The sequence below is a fragment of the Musca autumnalis genome, unplaced genomic scaffold, assembly GCF_047663935.1.
Source record: "Musca autumnalis isolate F117 unplaced genomic scaffold, ASM4766393v1 scaffold_1, whole genome shotgun sequence".
In the NCBI taxonomy this organism is placed as follows: Eukaryota; Metazoa; Arthropoda; class Insecta; order Diptera; family Muscidae; genus Musca; species Musca autumnalis.
In genome coordinates, this window is record NW_027411644.1 from 323,990,273 (window position 1) to 324,013,509 (window position 23,237).

General features: G+C 33.5%; 1 protein-coding gene across 50 annotated transcripts in view; it reads left to right on the plus strand.

Annotated features, from left to right (window-relative positions):
- The window catches only part of slo (calcium-activated potassium channel slo), a 297,333-nt gene that overhangs the window by 77,402 nt on the left and 196,694 nt on the right, over positions 1-23,237 (plus strand). For all 50 annotated transcript variants that reach the window (XM_073962670.1, XM_073962642.1, XM_073962671.1 and 47 more), the window contains exon 3: positions 11,438-11,776. In XM_073962670.1, coding sequence (XP_073818771.1) covers positions 11,441-11,776 — 336 coding nt within the window. In that variant the 5' untranslated portion in view covers positions 11,438-11,440. The remainder of the gene's footprint in view (positions 1-11,437; positions 11,777-23,237) is intronic.

The following is a 23,237-nucleotide window of genomic DNA, read 5'->3' on the forward strand; positions in this document are numbered from 1 at the left end:
AGACTTCTTATACATAAAAATGTTCTTGCTAATTTCCTGTACACTATCATTTTTTTTTTTAGCTTAAGGCCAGATCGTCCCCTTATATTTGTAATTTACTTATAAATATAATTGTTAATAAATAAATAAATAAAAATGATGATCATATAATTTTAAGTTGGTTGCTGATACATTTTTTTATTTTTTTTTTTACTTGTTGACTCAAGTCAAGTTTTCTACTGTTTTTTTTTTTTGTCTTTTGAATTTGTTTAGCGAAAATTTTTTTAGCTTAAGGCCAGATCGTCCCCTTATATTTGTAATTTACTTATAAATATAATTGTTAATAAATAAATAAATAAAAATGATGATCATATAATTTTAAGTTGGTTGCTGATACTTTTTTTTTATTTTTTTTTTTACTTGTTAACTCAAGTCAAGTTTTCTACTGTTTTTTTTTTTTTGTCTTTTGAATTTGTTTAGCGAAAATTAATATTTTCTTTTGGTGGGAAAGGATATACCCAGTAATATAGCAAACATTTTTTAAATTTATTGTACATCTACTAGAAACAATTGCAGAACAGTATCATTTTAATGAATATCACATTTAAACATAAGCTCCAAAGCAGCATGAAAATTAATATAGCCGGCTCTATTCGATTGATTAATTTTTATGTTATCTTTTTTATTTCAAACATATTTTGGTGTATAAAAAAATAAACAGTATTATATTCATAGTGTTAAAAGAGTTAAATGTCAGTTTCCATACTAGTGAAACATTACTTTACATATTATTTAGTTTATAGTATGAAGTAAATATCAATATTTTCATGGAAAAAAATAATATTTGTAACAGCCCTTGGAAACAAATTTTCGACTTGTTTCAAAGTAATTTTTATTGTATAGTTAACGTCGATTATTCAAATTCTTAAAAAAATTATATTGCGCAGGTACATATACCCCTTTTTTAGGTCCCCACACCAAAATTGAATATAGATAGCTTCTTTATTATAGCCAATATTTCCCTAGGGTTTATTTCCCCAAGAGCTATCATTCAGCAGATTTATATTGACTCTGTATATTTACATTTGCCTATTCAAGCGGTGTCTGTACTTTACTAACGCTTTTTTCCAACTTTTCATTCATAACGCAGCATCGATATCGGAGATTATACTTATGGTCCGCTGTTTTCACTAAATTCATGTCACTAAATTCATTCTATAATGGGAAAACATTTAATATGAGAAGACATTGTTTCGTTTATTATTATTTTGCATCTATACAGATTTCTAAGAACTTAATATAAATTTTAAAAATGATTACACCTCATTCAGTTATCAAAGCGTTTTTTTTTTGTAAACCACAACCACTGTACCAACCGGTTTCTTGTTCAACCGCCCAGTTAACCGACCGGTTTCTTTTTGAACCGCCCCAGTTAACTGACCCGTTTCTTCTTGAACCGCCTCAGTGAACCGACATGTTTGTTTTTAAACTGCACTAGTTAACCAACCGGTTTCTTCTTGAACCGCCCCAATCAACTGACCGGTTTCTTTTTGAACCGCCTCAGTGAACCGACCTGTTTGTTTTTAAACTGCCCCAATTAATCGACCGGTTTCTTCTTGAACCGACCCAGTTAAACGACCTGTTTGTTTTTAAACAGCTCCAGTAAACCGACAGACCCAGTTTACCTATCGGTATCTTTTTAAGCCACCTCAGTTATCACAGCAGTTTTTTTAAACCGAGAATATTCATGGTGTGCCTTAACAAATTTATATGGAAGGTGCTTACACCTCGGAAGTTTTTGCTGATTCTGAAACTACAATGCTCATAGATGAGAAATATCAAGAAACGAAAAAAAACGCCGGAGGGATTTTCAAATAAATCGCGATTTAAGTTCACATTTTTAGGGGTTCTTTAGGTTTTCACGATTTTGCTTGGAAACCGCGTATTCTATGTAAATGGGTCTAAAGAAAATGTTGTAGCTGTGAAAATTCTTAACAAGATTGTCCTTTATGATATTTTTGTAGGTTTCACCGTTTTTGATATATGGAAGTTCAAATTGGGACAATGCACTGACTGTATCGTCCCCTTATAAAACAATATTATGCACAGTGTCCCTTAATTAACTTTTAATGGAAACCGCTTACACATGGGATGTTTTTGCGGATTCTGAAACAGCAATGTTCATAGATAAGAAAAATAAAAAAAAACAGAAAAAATCGCCGGAGGGATTTTTAAATAAATCGCGATCAAAATTCATATTTTCGTAGGTTTTACCGTTTTTGAGATATAGAGGTTCAATTCAAATTTTTAGGTTTTTATCTTAAATCTTCACGATTTTGCTTGAAAACCGCAAGTCATATGAAAATGGGACTAAAGAAAATGTTGAAGGTGTGAAAATTTTCTACAAGATTGGATGATTTATTTTTTTCTAGGTTGTGCCATTTTCAAGATATATAAGTTTAATTTGGGAAATTGCAGTAATGACATTGTTTTATAAGGAGGCGATACAGTCAGTGCATTGTCTCAATTTTAACTTCCATATCTCAAAAACGGTAAAACCTACAAAAATATCATAAAGGACAATCTTGTTAAGAATTTTCACAGCTACAACATTTTCTTTAGACCCATTTACATAGAATACGCGGTTTCCAAGCAAAATCGTGAAAACCTAAAGAACCCCTAAAAATGTGAACTTAAATCGCGATTTATTTGAAAATCCCTCCGGCGTTTTTTTTTCGTTTCTTGATATTTCTCATCTATGAGCATTGTAGTTTCAGAATCAGCAAAAACTTCCGAGGTGTAAGCACCTTCCATTTAAATTTGTTAAGGCACACCATGAATATTCTCGGTTTAAAAAAACTGCTGTGATAACTGAGGTGGCTTAAAAAGATACCGATAGGTAAACTGGGTCTGTCGGTTTACTGGAGCTGTTTAAAAACAAACAGGTCGTTTAACTGGGTCGGTTCAAGAAGAAACCGGTCGATTAATTGGGGCAGTTTAAAAACAAACAGGTCGGTTCACTGAGGCGGTTCAAAAAGAAACCGGTCAGTTGATTGGGGCGGTTCAAGAAGAAACCGGTTGGTTAACTAGTGCAGTTTAAAAACAAACATGTCGGTTCACTGAGGCGGTTCAAGAAGAAACGGGTCAGTTAACTGGGGCGGTTCAAAAAGAAACCGGTCGGTTAACTGGGCGGTTGAACAAGAAACCGGTTGGTACAGTGGTTGTGGTTTACAAAAAAAAAACGCTTTGATAACTGAATGAGGTGTAATCATTTTTAAAATTTATATTAAGTTCTTAGAAATCTGTATAGATGCAAAATAATAATAAACGAAACAATGTCTTCTCATATTAAATGTTTTCCCATTATAGAATGAATTTAGTGACATGAATTTAGTGAAAACAGCGGACCATAAGTATAATCTCCGATATCGATGCTGCGTTATGAATGAAAAGTTGGAAAAAAGCGTTAGTAAAGTACAGACACCGCTTGAATAGGCAAATGTAAATATACAGAGTCAATATAAATCTGCTGAATGATAGCTCTTGGGGAAATAAACCCTAGGGAAATATTGGCTATAATAAAGAAGCTATCTATATTCAATTTTGGCGTGGGGACCTAAAAAAGGGGTATATGTACCTGCGCAATATAATTTTTTTAAGAATTTGAATAATCGACGTTAACTATACAATAAAAATTACTTTGAAACAAGTCGAAAATTTGTTTCCAAGGGCTGTTACAAATATTATTTTTTTCCATGAAAATATTGATATTTACTTCATACTATAAACTAAATAATATGTAAAGTAATGTTTCACTAGTATGGAAACTGACATTTAACTCTTTTAACACTATGAATATAATACTGTTTATTTTTTTATACACCAAAATATGTTTGAAATAAAAAAGATAACATAAAAATTAATCAATCGAATAGAGCCGGCTATATTAATTTTCATGCTGCTTTGGAGCTTATGTTTAAATGTGATATTCATTAAAATGATACTGTTCTGCAATTGTTTCTAGTAGATGTACAATAAATTTAAAAAATGTTTGCTATATTACTGGGTATATCCTTTCCCACCAAAAGAAAATATTAATTTTCGCTAAACAAATTCAAAAGACAAAAAAAAAACAGTAGAAAACTTGACTTGAGTTAACAAGTAAAAAAAAAAAAATAAAAAAAAAGTATCAGCAACCAACTTAAAATTATATGATCATCATTTTTATTTATTTATTTATTAACAATTATATTTATAAGTAAATTACAAATATAAGGGGACGATCTGGCCTTAAGCTAAAAAAATTTTCGCTAAACAAATTCAAAAGACAAAAAAAAAAAACAGTAGAAAACTTGACTTGAGTCAACAAGTAAAAAAAAAAAATAAAAAAATGTATCAGCAACCAACTTAAAATTATATGATCATCATTTTTATTTATTTATTTATTAACAATTATATTTATAAGTAAATTACAAATATAAGGGGACGATCTGGCCTTAAGCTAAAAAAAAAAATGATAGTGTACAGGAAATTAGCAAGAACATTTTTATGTATAAGAAGTCTATTAGAAATGTAACATATATACATATAATTACAAGAAATGATTACATTTTTTCATGAAATTTTTGGAAAAATTTGTATATGTATGTATTTATAAGGAATGATAAAGGTTACAGAGTTTTAAAAATTTAATTATTTCAAATTTCTGTGATATATTGTGTGGATTTCGTAAAACATCAATCAAATTATTATTTGGAAAGATTAAATCAGTAAATTGTTTAATATATTGGCAGTTGACTAATAAGTAGTTCATATCGAATATATTTCAACTGCAAAATTTGCATTCTTTTCTCAATTCTGTGTTCAAAATATGATCATGCATAGCACGACTGTGTCCTAATCTTAGGCGAATAATTTTTATTTGATCTTGTCTGGAAAGTGATATATCATTTTTAGATAGTCCGTTATATTGACTTTACTTTGATTGATGAATTTGTACCAGTCAGAAGAATTATCCCACAGTAAAAGCCTTTTATTGTAGAAATCTTTATTCATAAACCTTTTGATATCAGTTGAGGATAAATTTGCTGTTGTGATAAGAGGACAATTGAATGCTTCTTTCGCAACAGTATCATGATCATCATATTATTTTCTTGCTTCCACATACCCTATCATAGAGACCTGTGCAGTATTTGTCTGTATTCAATTTTTAATGCCAAATTCCAACAATGACGACCAGTTTTTAATATATTTTTTTTTTCTTGTCTAGAAAACATAATTTAAATTCAGCAAACTGAATAATATGCTACAGTGATAATTTTTTACTAGACAATACAACAATGTAGATCAATAGCGTGTTCACTAAACATAAAATTCATGCACATTTAGCTAGGCCTCATCTTTGGATGATTTAATTTGGTTTCTTAGACAAACTACCAAGACAACAATGAGAGTATGATTTAAGAAAATCATTGAAATCCAAGACCAAATAATGCATCCACACCTTGTTTTAAAGTTTTGAAATTCATTTGATACTAGGAGCTACTTTAAAAATGATAAAACGTACATATATCTTAGGCCTTGATAATCAAAATTACTCATAAATACGATTTAAGGGAAATTAAACTATATGATCTAAAGAGACACACTCTTAGTCACCACTTCCCTCAAGTGTTCTTCTTAGCAATAATAAAATTAAAACGAATATCACTTCTAATTACCCCCCTACGTAAAGAATTTAAAGTTTTCATTGATTAGTAATAAAATTATAATTATATATAAAACATATGTATAAACAAAAGTTTATAGTTTTTAATAAAATGGTCTTTCTCGAAATATAAAATAAAAATATAAACTTATTAAATTAATGAGCACCATCACCAAACATGTCTATTATTTTCATATGCAAAATCTTTTGATCATTAACCTTAACCCCATAATCATCCTAAACATAAACAAATTTTTAAATGCATATGAATGTACATGAAACTACTTTACAGCATTCAATGATAATATTATTATTATATCAACAACAAAAATTATTTTATATTTAGATTTGTAACCAATTTATTATTTTTGTACTTCTTTCCAACCGCTGCCTAGGCTAAAGATGTAATTCACAAAATAAATCATAATATATAGCATTAGAGATGGATCTGTTGACGATTTCTTTGACAAATTCCTACACAATAAATTATATGCTGTAACAATCATCACCCTTCCTTTCAAAATTTGTAGTTCATGGGATCGAAGCTGCTTAGTGACAAGTTACTCCATACTCAATGACTGACAAATAGTATTAGTATCAAACGGCAAACTAAATTGATTTTTAGTCAACCCTTCTATCATATTTTAGGTCGCAGTGCATTGACCCAAAAATAATTTCCCTCAAAATTTAAATACTGAAAGTGGTATTTATAATATATAATAGGTATGATTATGAGAAACTTTTATCTCAATATTTTCGAGTTGCAAATTTCTAACAATGTTGGGTAACACAAATTATGTTTCTCGTCAAAACTTAAAAATATATTCATCAAATTTGACTACAATACTTTATTATGCAGCAACAATGCTGTACATATCAACAACAAAAGGCGAATGATCAGTAAAAATTGATAATAGTTTCCCTTCTAAAATATTCCCTTCCATTTAAAGTTAATTCTTTAACAAATACAACAACAGCATTGAGCTCAACTTCATCATATGGTGATTTGCAATAGCCACAAATGTATTGAAGTCAAATCGATTGACGATGTCAAAGAAAGAAAAAACAACAATAACATATAAGAATAGAAAATGATTTTCAAATCACTAAATTTTATATTGGTCTAACACGAGTTTTGAGAAACATACTAATAAGTCACAGTTTACAATAATAACAAGTACATCTAAAGGCAGACGTACAATACGATTTTGGTTGATTCTGTCCCACAGATATTTTGTCACGTAGCTAAATGCACCAAGAATGATAAAGTAGGCCTCGATTTTCAGATTTCTGTCTAGTAACACAACTGATTCTTTGTGATTCCTCCCCTCAGAGTTATGCATAGATGCAACAAAAATCATAAAATACCACCCAAAATTAAGACACACTCATATGATGGTTAGTACAAACTACAAGTATAACTATATGAGAAGATAGATAGAAGAATATAATATAATAAAAGGTTGGAAGAATATAACGAAGAATTTTGAAATAACATATATCTTGTCAGAAATCAGAAATGTATACATTAAATTGGAGCTATAGCATTTTTTGAAAATATGAAACAACAATATTATACAAACAAACAACAACATATGAAATATCAATAGCATCTTAGCAATAGAATTTTCCTTTCTTACCAACCATTCCCTATAATTACATGTAATTTTTAAATAATTAAATAAAAACAACAACCATCACACAATGCCCACGAATGTGTTAAAGACGAATCGATTGATGAATTCTTTGACCATTTTCTTACAATATCATGTAACAGAAAACAACAATAACTAGTATATTTCATAAATCAGTCAATGACAATCATCACCCAAAATATTTAGGCACATTCACATTTCAAATAAGTACATTTTTATGAAGGGTGATTTTACTTGGGTAATTAGCTTCTTAGTACAAATCATACTTTACAATAACAACAAACCACACTTACAACAAATACACATAGGGTAAACGCTTCTATTGTCGGCCGGTTCCAGTATTCGGCCACATTTTATATAAACGTCGATAGATAAGAACACAGTTATTTTTATACTCAAGCAAGACCAATGTTACAAAAAAATATATTACCCTCTAGTTTTACAAAAATTAATAAAACTAATGATCTGCATGTGATAAATACAATAGGAACAACAAATTAAGTGGCCGACTATTGGGGCACTTACCCTACATACAATTGATTCTTAGTCATTCATCCCCTCAGAAGAACGCAAAGTAACGAGATGCATATAGAATCAAAATATATCACCAAAAATTAAGGCATACTCACATGAATATTTAGCTGATTAGTTACATTCCCCCTCTTATTTTTTGTCTCGTAACGAGATGCAATAAAAAAATCAAAAACATACCAACAAAAATTTAATCACGCTCACATAAATATTAAACTGATTAGTAAAAAGCCATACTTACAACAATAACAAGTACATCTTAACAACAAGAACCAAAACATGACCTTCAGAGGTATGAATCCCCTTCATTTGTTAATGCATCGATTGGATTTCACACCTATATTATCTATTTTTTGATATTTTTACCCTAAGACTAACAACCATAATATAAGTGTTCAATAACAAAGGTCACTGGAATTTAAAAATCGCCTACATACACAATAAATATGATCATTCAAAAAAGGCTACTTGGATTTACTCAATTTTCATTTGTAAATGCATTGATTAAATTTCACACCTATTTTATCTATTTTTTGATATTTTTACCCTAAGATTGACAACCATATTATAAATGTTCACAAACAAAGATTACTTGAGATTATGTATATATAATGTGTAAACATAACAAAAATTCTTTGTTAATGTCACTTCAACTTACTCCAGTTTTTAACTCATATTATTATGCAAACACACTAAACATGTTCATAAGCAAAGTGCATCGATTAAATTTCACACCTAAATTATCTATTTTTTCATGTTTTTATCCCTAAGATTGACAACCATAATATAAATGTTCACAAACATTTTGATTTATGATTGAGCTGGAAATATAAAGGGACGCACCTAAATAATCCCCCCTCCCTTTATAGATGAGTTGGAATTTTCACACCTTTGGAATTTTTTCAATTATGTAAACAAGAACCCCCGCTTATCTGACCCTTTTGGTTTTCCTTTGACTTGGAACATCCTATATACTACTACTTATCCAGAAAAACTGAAAAGTTTGTGACTTTGTGTGATTGTTACGGGAATCGTTTTGTTTGTTTCCGTTCATTGGTTTCGGGTTTGTTTTAAAATGTTTATATTTATCCAAGTAAGGTTCAGACATACTTTATTTTTTGAAACAGCTAATTTTTTAGAAGAAATTCGTCATCTTCTTCATATACATTAAATTCAATGTTTGTATGTTCCCTATGGATTAAAAAATGGTTAAACCGATTTTCCGGAAAATGTCTGCGGATGTACAGGAATGACCTATCAAAATGGAACTAAAGAAAATGTTTTAGTAGTGAAAATTTTCTACAAGATTGTCCTTTTTCCGTAAAATTTTAATACAGGACTTTCCATTTATCATTAGATTGTTTGTAGGTACTCTGGACATACCCCTTAATGATTTTTCATAGCCATTTTTTGGAAAACAACTTCAAAAACTAGAAATTTCTAGCCAAATTGCCTACAAAGGGACACTAATTACGACCATGCCAAAATTACGTCAGGAACATCATTAGGGGACCAATTATTCCATCATTCTGATTGCTTAAATGACATAAAAAGTGAAAAATTTGAAAATTTTTAATCGATTATTGTTGTGCATAGCCATTTTTGTTTTCCCGTAAAATTTTAGTATTCGGTACTGTAAACGGAACATTTTGTATGTCATCTAAAAAACCTACAAAATTGTTTTTGAAGTGATAGAAAATCTCAACTCGTTTCCATCATTTACATTGACCGTCACTGTATATAAACGAAAGTTCTGCATATAGTTCAGATCGTTTAGTTCACAAAACCGATCATGTATCACGGTGCTCTTGAAAGAATTTTAAATGGAAGGTGCTTACACCTCGGAAGTTTTTGCGGATTCTGAAACTACAATGTTCGTAGAAGAGAAAAATCAAAAAACCAAAAAAATCGCCGGAGCGCTTTTTAAACAAATCGCGATTTAAGTTGACATTTTTAAGGGTTTTTAGGTTTTCACGATTTTGCTTAGAAACCGCAAGACCTATCAAAATGGGACTAAAGAAAATGTTGTAGCTATGAAAATTCTCTAAAAGATCGACCTTTATGGCATTTTCGTAGTTTTTACCATTTTTGAGATATAGAAGTTAAAATTGGAACAATTCAAATTCAATTCAATTCTGTATCGCCCCCTTATAAAACAATGTCATGGAGGGTGCGCCTTAACTAACTTTTGATGAAACCCGCTTACACAGAGAAAGTTTTTGTGAATTCTAAAACAGCAGTGTTCATAGATGAGAAAAATCCAAAAACAAGAAAAAATCGATGTAGGGATTTTTAAATAAACCGCGGTCAAAATTCACATTTTTGAGGTTTTTTTAGGTTTTCACGATTTTGCTTGGAAATCGCAAGTCCAGTCGAAATGGAGCCAAAGAAAATGTTGTAGCTGTGAAAATTCTCTAGAGGATTGACGTTTATCATTTGTTCCCAGCCTGTACCATTTCTGAGATAAAGAAGCTCAGTTTACATTTTTAGGTATTTTTGTCAGGGTTTCGCGATTTTGCTTGAATACGGTAAGTCTTATCGATATGGGACCTGAGAAAATCTTAAAGCTGTGAAAATTCTCTACAAGACTGGCTTAAGTAACTTATCCTAAGTTGTAACATTTTTTTAGATATATAAGTTTAAGTTGGGAATTTGCAGTCATGACATTGTTTTATAAGGGGGCGATACAGAATTGAATTGAATTTGAATTGTTCCAATTCGAACTTCTATATCTCAAAAACGGTAAAACTGACGAGAATACCATAAAGGTCAATCTTGTAGAGAATTTTCATTGCTACAACATTTGTTTTAGTCCCATTTTGATAGGAATTGCGGTTTCTAAGCAAAATCGCGAAAACCTAAACAACCCCTAAAAATGTCAAATTAAATCGCGATTTATTTAAAAAGCGCTCCGGCGATTTTTTTTGTTTTTTGATTGTTCTCATTTATAAACATTGTAGTTTCAGAATCCGCATAAACTTCCGAGGTGTAAGCACCTTCCATTTAAAATTGTTTCAAGAGCACCGTGGTATGCTAGTTGGTTCCACAACGGACAAATTTTGAAAACTCTAGAACAAATTGTTTCTTTTAAAATTTAAAATAACAAAAGTGAAATTAATATGAATTACTTTAGTAATATAAAGTAAAAGTCATCTCATCTATAATGTGAATCATTATAAATCATTATTTGTATAAAAAATGTTTAGTTTTATATCAACATCTAATAAAAAATTGAAACAAAATGTGACTTATGTGACTATTGATGTTTTGAAACATACAATTATTATGCATTTAAAATTTACAACAACACTATGCCAATCATTAAATAATTTTCATGATTAACTTATTTTGCTTAAAAATTCATTTCATCTATTAGATATGTATCTAGTCCCGGCTAAGCAAACGCATTACAAAATTATTAGAATAAATTGTGATCGTCTGATTAAATTCTTCGATTTTATGTCTAGCTACAATTAAGCAATATCTTTTCATTATCATATCGTTTATCATTAAGTAAAACCATTATTTACTTGCTTATTAATATACATTATTTTCTAATTTTTAGGGGATGTCGGGGTGTGATCAAAGCACTGTCGAATCATTGGCTGAAGATCCAACAGGTTCACCATTCGAGGTCGATGATTGTCTCAAAGTTCGAAAATATTACTGCTTTCTGCTCTCGAGCATTTTCACATTTCTTGCCGGATTTCTCATCGTCCTACTATGGCGGGCATTTGCATTTATATGCTGTCGCAAAGAACCCGAGCTGGGACCGAACGATCCCAAGCAGAAGGAACAGAAAGCATCCAGAAACAAACAGGAGTTCGAGGGAACTTTTATGACAGAAGCAAAAGACTGGGCTGGAGAGCTTATATCGGGTCAAACAACAACCGGTCGTATATTGGTAAGTACAACAAGCAACAACAAAAAACTACATTTACTCAAATTAACAACTTTATAACCTCTCTAGTGTGAAACCGAAGCGAAGCTATTGCAAACCTAAAAGTGGGTTGGCAAACAAAATGTTAATTGTTCACCTTTTTTAACGTGGCGTGTCTCGTGCCCGGGGGCTATATGAACAATTAGTTGCTTGTGCTCGCTCATTGGTCATAGTCACAACACGCCAACCAGTTAGTCAGTCAGCCAGCCCTTCAGTCTGTTCGTCTCATGTGACAAGTGTTGCCTTCCAAAAAGGGGTTTCAATGGCTTCCGTGCACAGATGTTGAGTTAGAGAATTATGTCATGGTATTGGAATACCATCTGGAAGCAAGTGACATATGTTTTCCTCTTTTTTGTTTGTGTGCGTGTGTGAGTTATTTGTCGTCTGCCGTGTTCTGTGTTTATATATTACCTCAGTATTACGTTATGTGTGGCCAGGTATTTATTTAAATGTGGGTTAATAGGCACTTTTGAATTATTAGCGTCCTCGTTGTTGTTGTGTTAGGCAAAGTTGTATGCACTTACCCGGGAACTAAGAGTTTCATTGAAAAACGGAGTATTTCTTATGCTTCTTCTTCTCGTTCGTTTGTTCGTTTGTAAGCAAGCATTTTCAAGAACTACTTTAGACTACTGCAGTGGCGCTTTGTTTTCAATGGTAATTTGATATGGCAATCACACTTGATGCCATGGAGTCAGTCAGTCCATATAATATTCGTGTGTATGTTCGTTGTACATAGTAGGATTTGCCACAAGCATTTTTCTTGTTTTTTTAATTGTCGTAATTAAATAGTACTTTTGACACCACAAAACAACCGGAGGCGATTTAACATATGTTGCTTAAAGAAAATATTAAATAAAAATAAAAACATAAATTAAATAAATTATTTTAAGAATTGAAAGATATGTGCATAACGTACAGTATGTAAAAGTCATATGAAGTTCGATAAATGGCAAAATTATCAAATAATTGTTTGCTTTTCTACTTAAATATCCTTGTCTTCTGTTGTAGAAAAATTAAAAATTTGGTAAAGTCACTGTTTAAAGTTTGGGAAAAATTCAACATATTAAAAAAAAGATATTTTATATTCAACAAGGAAAATTAGTTATGACCTGAAAGTAGTACCATTTCTTGCAGAAAGGTTCGGTAGAAGCACCATTTCTTTCAGAAAGGTTCGGTAGAAGCATCCCTTGTTTCAGAAAAGTTCCATAGAAGCACCCTATCTGTCCGAAAAGTTCCATAGAAGCACCCTATCTTTCAGAAAAGTTCGATAGAAGCACCCTTTCTTTCAGAAAGTTTCGATAGCAGCACCCTTTCTTTCAGAAAGTTTCGATAGCAGCACCCTTCTTTCAGAAAGGTTCGATAGAAGCACCCTTTCTTTCAGAAAGTTTCGATATAAGCACCCTTTCTTTCAAAAAGGTTCGATAGAAGCGCCCTTGCTTTCAGAAAGGTTCGATAGAAGCACCCTTTCTTTCAGAAAGTTTCGATAGAAGCACCCTTTCTTTCAAAAAGGTTCGATAGAAGCGCCCTTGCTTTCAGAAAGGTCCGATAGAAGCACCCTTTGTTTCTGAAAGGTTCGATAGAAGCACCCTTTCTTTCAGAAAGGTTCGATAGGAGCACCCTTTCTTTCAGAAAGGTTCGATAGAAGCACCCTTTCTTTCAGAAAGGTTCGATAGAAGCACCCTTTCTTTCAGAAAGGTTCGATAGAAGCACCCTTTCTTTCAGAAAGGTTCGATAAAAGCACCTTTTATTTCAGAAAGGTTCTATGAAAGCACCCTTTATTTCAGAAAGGTTCGATAGAAGCACCCTTTATTTCAGAAAGGTTCGATAAAAGCACCCTTTCTTTCAGAAAGGTTCTATGGAAGCACCCTTTTTTTCAGAAAGGTTCTATGGAAGCACCCTTTCTTTCAGAAAGGTTCTATGGAAGCACACTTTCTTTCAGAAAGGTTCTATGGAAGCACCCTTTCTTTCAGAAAGGTTCTATGGAAGCACCCTTTCTTTCAGAAAGGTTCTATGGAAGCACCCTTTCTTTCAGAAAGGTTCTATGGAAGCACCCTTTCTTTCAGAAAGGTTCGATAAAAGCACCCTTTTTTTCAGAAAGGTTGGATTAAAGCACCCTTTCTTTCAGAAAGGTTGGACAAAAGCACCCTTTCTTTCAGAAAGGTTGGATAAAAGCACCCTTTCTTTCAGAAAGGTTGGATAAAAGCACCCTTTCTTTCAGAAAGGTTTTATAAAAGCACCCTTTCTTTTAGAAAGGTTCGATAAAAGCACCCTTTCTTTCAGAAAGGTTTGATCAAAGCACCCTTTCTTTCAGAAAGTTTTGATCAAAGCACCCTTTCTTTCAGAAAGGTTCGATAAAAGCACCCTTTCTTTCAGAAAGGTTCGATAAAAGCACCCTTTCTTTCAGAAAGGTTCGATAAAAGCACCCTTTCTTTCAGAAAGGTTCGATAAAAGCACCCTTTCTTTCAGAAAGGTTCGATAAAAGCACCCTTTCTTTCAGAAAGGTTCGATAAAAGCACCCTTTCTTTCAGAAAGGTTCGATAAAAGCACCCTTTCTTTCAGAAAGGTTCGATAAAAGCACCCTTTCTTTTAGAAAGGTTCGATAAAAGCACCCTTTCTTTCAGAAAGGTTTGATCAAAGCACCCTTTCTTTCAGAAAGTTTTGATCAAAGCACCCTTTCTTTCAGAAAGGTTCGATAAAAGCACCCTTTCTTTCAGAAAGGTTCGATAAAAGCACCCTTTCTTTCAGAAAGTTTCGATCAAAGCACCCTTTCTTTCAGAAAGGTTCGATAAAAGCACCCTTTCCTTCAGAAAGGTTCGATAAAAGCACCCTTTCTTTCAGAAAGGTTGGATAAAAGCACCCTTTCTTTCAGAAAGGTTGGATAAAAGCACCCTTTCTTTCAGAAAGGTTTTATAAAAGCACCCTTTCTTTCAGAAAGGTTTTATAAAAGCACCCTTTCCTTCAGAAAGGTTCGATAAAAGCACCCTTTCTTTCAGAAAGGTTGGATAAAAGCACCCTTTCTTTCAGAAAGGTTCGATGAAAGCACCCTTTCTTTCAGAAAGGTTCGATAAAAGCACCCTTTCTTTCAGAAAGGTTCGATAAAAGCACCCTTTCTTTCAGAAAGGTTCGATAAAAGCACCCTTTCTTTCAGAAAGGTTCGATAAAAACACCCTTTCTTTTAGAAAGGTTCGATAAAAGCACCCTTTCTTTTAGAAAGGTTCGATAAAAGCACCCTTTCTTTCAGAAAGGTTTGATCAAAGCACCCTTTCTTTCAGAAAGGTTCGATAAAAGCACCCTTTCTTTCAGAAAGGTTCGATAAAAGCACCCTTTCTTTCAGAAAGGTTCGATAAAAGCACCCTTTCTTTCAGAAAGTTTCGATCAAAGCACCCTTTCTTTCAGAAAGGTTCGATAAAAGCACCCTTTCCTTCAGAAAGGTTCGATAAAAGCACCCTTTCTTTCAGAAAGGTTGGATAAAAGCACCCTTTCTTTCAGAAAGGTTGGATAAAAGCACCCTTTCTTTCAGAAAGGTTGGATAAAAGCACCCTTTCTTTCAGAAAGGTTGGATAAAAGCACCCTTTCTTTCAGAAAGGTTGGATAAAAGCACCCTTTCTTTCAGAAAGGTTGGATAAAAACACCCTTTCTTTCAGAAAGGTTCGATAAAAGCACCCTTTCTTTCAGAAAGGTTCGATAAAAGCACCCTTTCTTTCAGAAAGGTTCGATAAAAGCACCCTTTCTTTCAGAAAGGTTCGATAAAAGCACCCTTTCTTTCAGAAAGGTTCGATAAAAGCACCCTTTCTTTCAGAAAGGTTCGATAAAAGCACCCTTTCTTTCAGAAAGGTTCGATAAAAGCACCCTATCTTTCAGAAAGGTTCGATAAAAGCATCCTTTCTTTCAGAAAGGTTCGATAAAAGCACCCTTTCTTTCAGAAAGGTTCGATAAAAGCACCCTTTCTTTCAGAAAGGTTCGATAAAAGCACCCTTTCTTTCAGAAAGGTTCGATAAAAGCACCCTTTCTTTCAGAAAGGTACGATAAAAGCACCCTTTCTTTCAGAAAGGTTCGATAAAAGCACCCTTTCTTTCAGAAAGGTTCGATAAAAGCACCCTTTCTTTCAGAAAGGTTCGATAAAAGCACCCTTTCTTTCAGAAAGGTTCGATAAAAGCACCCTTTCTTTCAGAAAGTTTCGATAAAAGCACCCTTTCTTTCAGAAAGGTTCGATAAAAGCACCCTTTCTTTCAGAAAGGTTCGATAAAAGCACCATTTCTTTCAGAAAAGTTCGATAGAAGCACCTTTTCTTTCAGAAAGATGCTATAGAAGCACCCTTTCTTTCAGAAAGATTCTATAGAAGCAGCCTTTCTTTCAGAAAGATTCTATAGAAGCAGCCTTTCTTTCAGAAAGATTCTATAGAAGCAGCCTTTCTTTCAGAAAGATTCTATAGAAGCACCCTTTCTTTCAGAAAGATTCTATAGAAGCACCCTTTCTTTCAGAAATGTTCGATAGAAGCACCTTTTCTTTCAGAAAGGTTCGATAGAAGCACCTTTTCTTTCAGAAAGGTTCGATAGAAGCACCCTTTCTTTCAGAAAGGTTCGATAGAAGCACCCTTTCTTTTAGAAAGGTTATATAGAAGCACCCTTTCTTTCAGAAGGGTTCGATAAAAGCACCCTTTCTTTCAGAAAGGTTCGATAGAAGCACCCTTTCTTTCAGAAAGGTTCGATAGAAGCACCCTTTCTTTTAGAAAGGTTATATAGAAGCACCCTTTCTTTCAGAAGGGTTCGATAAAAGCACCCTTTCTTTCAGAAAGTTTCGATAGAAGCACCCTTGCTTTCAGAAAGGTTCGAAAGAAGCACCCTTGCTTTCAAAAAGGTTCGAAAGAAGCACCCTTTCTTTCAGAAAGGTTGGATAGAAGCACCATTTCTTTCAGAAAGGTTCGATAAAAGCACCCTTTATTTCAGAAAGGTTCGATAGAAGCACCCTTTATTTCAGAAAGGTTCGATAGAAGCACCCTTTATTTCAGAAAGGTTCGATAAAAGCACCCTTTATTTCAGAAAGGTTCGATAAAAGCACCCTTTCTTTCAGAAAGGTTCTATGGAAGCACCCTTTTTTTCAGAAAGGTTCTATGGAAGCACCCTTTCTTTCAGAAAGGTTCTATGGAAGCACACTTTCTTTCAGAAAGGTTCTATGGAAGCACCCTTTCTTTCAGAAAGGTTCTATGGAAGCACCCTTTCTTTCAGAAAGGTTCTATGGAAGCACCCTTTCTTTCAGAAAGGTTCTATGGAAGCACCCTTTCTTTCAGAAAGGTTCGATAAAAGCACCCTTTCTTTCAGAAAGGTTGGATAAAAGCACCCTTTCTTTCAGAAAGGTTGGACAAAAGCACCCTTTCTTTCAGAAAGGTTGGATAAAAGCACCCTTTCTTTCAGAAAGGTTGGATAAAAGCACCCTTTCTTTTAGAAAGGTTGGATAAAAGCACCCTTTCTTTCAGAAAGGTTTGATCAAAGCACCCTTTCTTTCAGAAAGTTTTGATCAAAGCACCCTTTCTTTCAGAAAGTTTTGATCAAAGCACCCTTTCTTTCAGAAAGGTTCGATAAAAGCACCCTTTCTTTCAGAAAGGTTCGATAAAAGCACCCTTTCTTTCAGAAAGGTTCGATAAAAGCACCCTTTCTTTCAGAAAGGTTCGATAAAAGCACCCTTTCTTTCAGAAAGGTTCGATAAAAGCACCCTTTCTTTCAGAAAGGTTCGATAAAAGCACCCTTTCTTTCAGAAAGGTTCGATAAAAGCACCCTTTCTTTAAGAAGGGTTCGATAAAAGCACCCTTTCTTTCAGAAAGGTTCGATAAAAGCACCCTTTCTTTTAGTAAGGTTCGATAAAAGCACCCTTTCTTTCAGAAAGGTTTGATCAAAGCACCCTTTCTTTCAGAAAGTTTTGATCAAAGCACCCTTTCTTTCAGAAAGGTTCGATAAAAGCACCCTTTCTTTCAGAAAGGTTCGATAAAAGCACCCTTTCTTTCAGAAAGTTTCGATCAAAGCACCCTTTCTTTCAGAAAGGTTCGATAAAAGCACCCTTTCCTTCAGAAAGGTTCGATAAAAGCACCCTTTCTTTCAGAAAGGTTGGATAAAAGCACCCTTTCTTTCAGAAAGGTTGGATAAAAGCACCCTTTCTTTCAGAAAGGTTTTATAAAAGCACCCTTTCCTTCAGAAAGGTTCGATAAAAGCACCCTTTCTTTCAGAAAGGTTGGATAAAAGCACCCTTTCTTTCAGAAAGGTTCGATAAAAGCACCCTTTCTTTCAGAAAGGTTCGATAAAAGCACCCTTTCTTTCAGAAAGGTTCGATAAAAGCACCCTTTCTTTCAGAAAGGTTCGATAAAAGCACCCTTTCTTTCAGAAAGGTTCGATAAAAGCACCCTTTCTTTTAGAAAGGTTCGATAAAAGCACCCTTTCTTTTAGAAAGGTTCGATAAAAGCACCCTTTCTTTCAGAAAGGTTTGATCAAAGCACCCTTTCTTTCAGAAAGTTTTGATCAAAGCACCCTTTCTTTCAGAAAGGTTCGATAAAAGCACCCTTTCTTTCAGAAAGTTTCGATCAAAGCACCCTTTCTTTCAGAAAGGTTCGATAAAAGCACCCTTTCCTTCAGAAAGGTTCGATAAAAGCACCCTTTCTTTCAGAAAGGTTGGATAAAAGCACCCTTTCTTTCAGAAAGGTTGGATGAAAGCACCCTTTCTTTCAGAAAGGTTGGATAAAAGCACCCTTTCTTTCAGAAAGGTTGGATAAAAGCACCCTTTCTTTCAGAAAGGTTGGATAAAAGCACCCTTTCTTTCAGAAAGGTTGGATAAAAACACCCTTTCTTTCAGAAAGGTTCGATAAAAGCACCCTTTCTTTCAGAAAGGTTCGATAAAAGCACCCTTTCATTCAGAAAGGTTCGATAAAAGCACCCTTTCTTTCAGAAAGGTTCGATAAAAGCACCCTTTCTTTCAGAAAGGTTCGATAAAAGCACCCTTTCATTCAGAAAGGTTCGATAAAAGCACCCTTTCTTTCAGAAAGGTTCGATAAAAGCACCCTTTCTTTCAGAAAGGTTCGATAAAAGCACCCTTTCTTTCAGAAAGGTTCGATAAAAGCACCCTTTCTTTCAGAAAGGTTCGATAAAAGCACCCTTTCTTTCAGAAAGGTTCGATAAAAGCATTCTTTCTTTCAGAAAGGTTCGATAAAAGCACCCTTTCTTTCAGAAAGGTTCGATAAAAGCACCCTTTCTTTCAGAAAGGTTCGATAAAAGCACCCTTTCTTTCAGAAAGGTTTGATAAAAGCACCCTTTCTTTCAGAAAGGTTCGATAAAAGCACCCTTTCTTTCAGAAAGGTTCGATAAAAGCACCCTTTCTTTCAGAAAGGTTCGATAAAAGCACCCTTTCTTTCAGAAAGGTTCGATAAAAGCACCCTTTCTTTCAGAAAGGTTCGATAAAAGCACCCTTTCTTTCAGAAAGGTTCGATAAAAGCACCCTTTCTTTCAGAAAGGTTCGATAAAAGCACCCTTTCTTTCAGAAAGGTTCGATAAAAGCACCCTTTCTTTCAGAAAGGTTCGATAAAAGCACCCTTTCTTTCAGAAAGGTTCGATAAAAGCACCCTTTCTTTCAGAAAGATTCTATAGAAGCAGCCTTTCTTTCAGAAAAATTCTATAGAAGCACCCTTTCTTTCAGAAAGATTCTATAGAAGCACCCTTTCTTTCAGAAATGTTCGATAGAAGCACCTTTTCTTTCAGAAGGGTTCGATAAAAGCACCCTTTCTTTCAGAAAGTTTCGATAGCAGCACCCTTTGTTTCAGAAAGTTTCGATAGCAGCACCCTTTATTCAGAAAGTTTCGATAGAAGCACCCTTGCTTTCAGAAAGGTTCGAAAGAAGCACCCTTGCTTTCAGAGAGGTTCGAAAGAAGCACCCTTTCTTTCAGAAAGGTTGGATAGAAGCACCATTTCTTTCAAAAAGGTTCGATAGAAGCACCCTTTCTTTCAGAAAGGTTTGATAGAAGCAGCCTTTCTTTCAAAAAGGTTCGACAGAAAGGTTAGAAAGAAGCACTCTTTCCTACAAGAAGGTTCGATAGAAGCGCCCTTTCTTTCACAAAGATTCCATTTAAGCACCCTTTCTTTCACAAAGGTTCCATATAAGCACCCTTTCGTTAAAAAGGTTCCATATAAGCACCCTTTCTTTAAAAAAGGTTCGATAGAAGCACCCTTTCTTTCAGAAAGGTTCGATAGAAGCACCCTTTCAGAAAGGTTCGATAGAAGCGCGCTTTCTTTCACAAAGATTCGATAGAAGCACTCTTTCTTTCAGAAAGATTCGATAGAAGCACCCTTTTTTCAGAACAGTTCCATAGATGCACTCTTTCTTTCAGAAAGGTTCGATAGAAACACCCTTGCTTTCAGAATGGTTCGATATAAGCACCCTTTCCCTTGGCATATTCATGCCCTACGTCACCTTATTCCGATTGTAAAATCTCCGTGAGTTTTGTCTCTCTGCCGTTTCAACTTAAAGGAGGAGAGTGAGAAAACTCAGGGGGAATTTACGTTCAGTATAAGGCTGTTAGTGATTTCGCCTGTTCGAATATGATGTTTGCGGACTCTTTGTAGTGGGGTATGATTCAAAGGGTAATATTGTCTTTTCATGTAATTTGGCAGTGGCAAGTGAACTACAAATGACTACACAAAATTGGAACAATAATTACACAATTCAAAATAGATTTTAACAGTTGAGTTTGCCTTAAGACACAAGAAGGAGATTTTCAAATATTTGTAGATCTCAAAAGCTAGTCAGTGTATTGTCTTTGGATGACTAAGGCCTCTCTCTGGTTTGTATTATAAATCACATATAAATATCTTTCGATTATAATTGATAAATAACACTGAATATTCCCACTGCACTTAACAAATTCCAACATTTCTATCTCTAATTATTTGCAAAATTGCAAACGAAGAAGAACTTTGCACCAGACACGTGATAAACACACAACAGGCGCCACATCACAAAGAATAGAAAACATTCCCAAAACCATATGGCCACAACAATAAATTATTTTTTTAGTACAAAAAAACAAAATCTCAACACAAAATTTACTCACTCACAACGAAATTTTGTTGTATACGATAACCGATATCTGAATGGACAGACAGACATGCGACGCTCATTGCCTTTTCTTTGAGTACATTTTATCGTTACTTTGACAGACAACTTGTACTGACTCTCTATTGAATAATTCTCGTATCTGCTATGATGTGTGAAGAAACTGTCATTATTATCGCGAATATTCTATAGTTGGGGAGGATTTTCTTGTCAATCAAAGACAAGTGACACTTTTTCATCTTTTCAGTGTCATTTCGGGATTTGTAAAGACTTTTTGTGTGTTTTTTTGTGATTCCCCCTCCATCCTATCGAAGTTTGTTTCGTTTTTTTTTCGTGTGTTGTTTGATTGAACGGTGATGGTGAGCCGAAACAAAATTATGTGAGACAACTTGAGCTGATATATTGTCCAGCTATTTAACTGGCGTCTGTTTTTATCTATATTTTGTTCATTAAATTTAAATTTGTATTAACATTGAATCCTAATGTTTTGTTTTAATTTTCATTACAATAAATTGCAAAATTCACGAATTGCTTCGCATTGAAATTATGTTGTGTGTACGCATGACTTTCGGGGGATTATTAGTGACAAACTTATATGACATGAACACAATTTCAAGTAGTCATGAAATTGTTTTAATGTCAATTTTATATCCGAATGTCAGGGGAAATCTAAAAATTGAAGTTAAATTTAATATAATTATTTATCTATGTCAAGTTAGATTCAAAGAAAGAGAAGTTACCAGAATTAAATTTCTTATTTAAGGTTTTTCTAATGAATAAATTTTATTAATAAACTGGCCCGTCGTTTTGGATTTCCGTGTAAGCCTTTGTAATGTATTTACAATTTATCAGTTAAATATTGATCCCTCTAGATTTTCGAACCGCATTGTTGGCCCATCGTTTTAGTGACCAATGGTACCCTGGTCACTCCGCTGACCACTATAAAAAGTAGTTAAAAACCTATTCTCAGACCTACAAACTCCACATACAAAATGTCATCAAATTCGGTCCGGCCGTTTCGGAGGAGTTCAAAGCCGAACACCGTGACAGGAGAATTATATATATATATATATATATAGATAGATAGATAGATAGATAGATAGATAGATAGATAGATAGATAGATAGATAGATAGATTATTAATTGTTGGAATTTCATCTTTATACTTCTATAGAAAGTATGTTTCTATAACAACCTATTCATGTTATAAGAAATTACTATTTTTTAATCCCATACTTTTGTTTCATGCGGATCTTTAGAAAAAAGAATAAGTAAAAACGGGTGATTCATTGTAAGGCAACTTTAATTGAATCGAAGAACGTGTCCTTCCATTACAGGTCTTCCATTAAATTGTCAGCATTATTAGTCACCATGGATTCGGTATTCAATTAATTGCTTTTTTGTGCCCCCTTCTATTGAGATTTAAATAATTACTGCTGTAATGTAAATTACCTCCGACCAAGTTAATTAGTTACACTGTAATGACCAATGACTTGGCTACTTATTGAAAATGTCAGATAGCCTACCTTTACACACATAGACATTTTACATACAGACATACATATTTTGCACCGGATTAACTTTAATTAAATGAATGCAATGAATACTTCACTATTCTGGACCAATCTCTACTGGCATATAAAGCTCTATATTCTAATTTGAAGAGCATAAACAATAATTTCAGGAATTTAGAAAAAATGTTCATAAATATTTTAATTATCTAGAATTAAAATTTTATACAACAAGTAGAATAGTATCTGTCAGCTTCGCCGACAAAAAACATACCCTCAGCCTGTGCGAATTGAAACGTTCATCTATGAACAATATAGAATCGAATACCGGCTAACCAGACAAAATGCTTTTCCCCAATAATTAGGTAATGGGGGTGTTCAGATTTTGTAGCCCTTTTAGGACGTATGAACTTACCGACAAAAATATACATATATTTAGATAAAAGCTCCATTATGTTGCGGAGGAAGTAACTGAAGGAATGCATCGGCATAGTTCATTTTGGAAGTGGATCTTATTTTGTGAGTCATTTCTCTTCGATAGATGACACACCCTCCAGTAATTTCAGTTCGTCACACTATAACATAGAGGTTCTGGACTACTATGTCAGGTCGCTGTAAACAGGACCACAAAGAGTAACATTGGTGTACATTTCCAAAAGATCTTCGAACAGACCCTAAACTGAACTTAAACAAAAAATGTTGAATTTTTTTGAGGAAAGTATCCCAAGGAGTGGACTGATATAGTCAATATTCAAACTTTATCTAAGATTCGCAAAAATATTACGATGTGCAAAGTATAGACCAACACTTTTACTACCTTCGAGAGT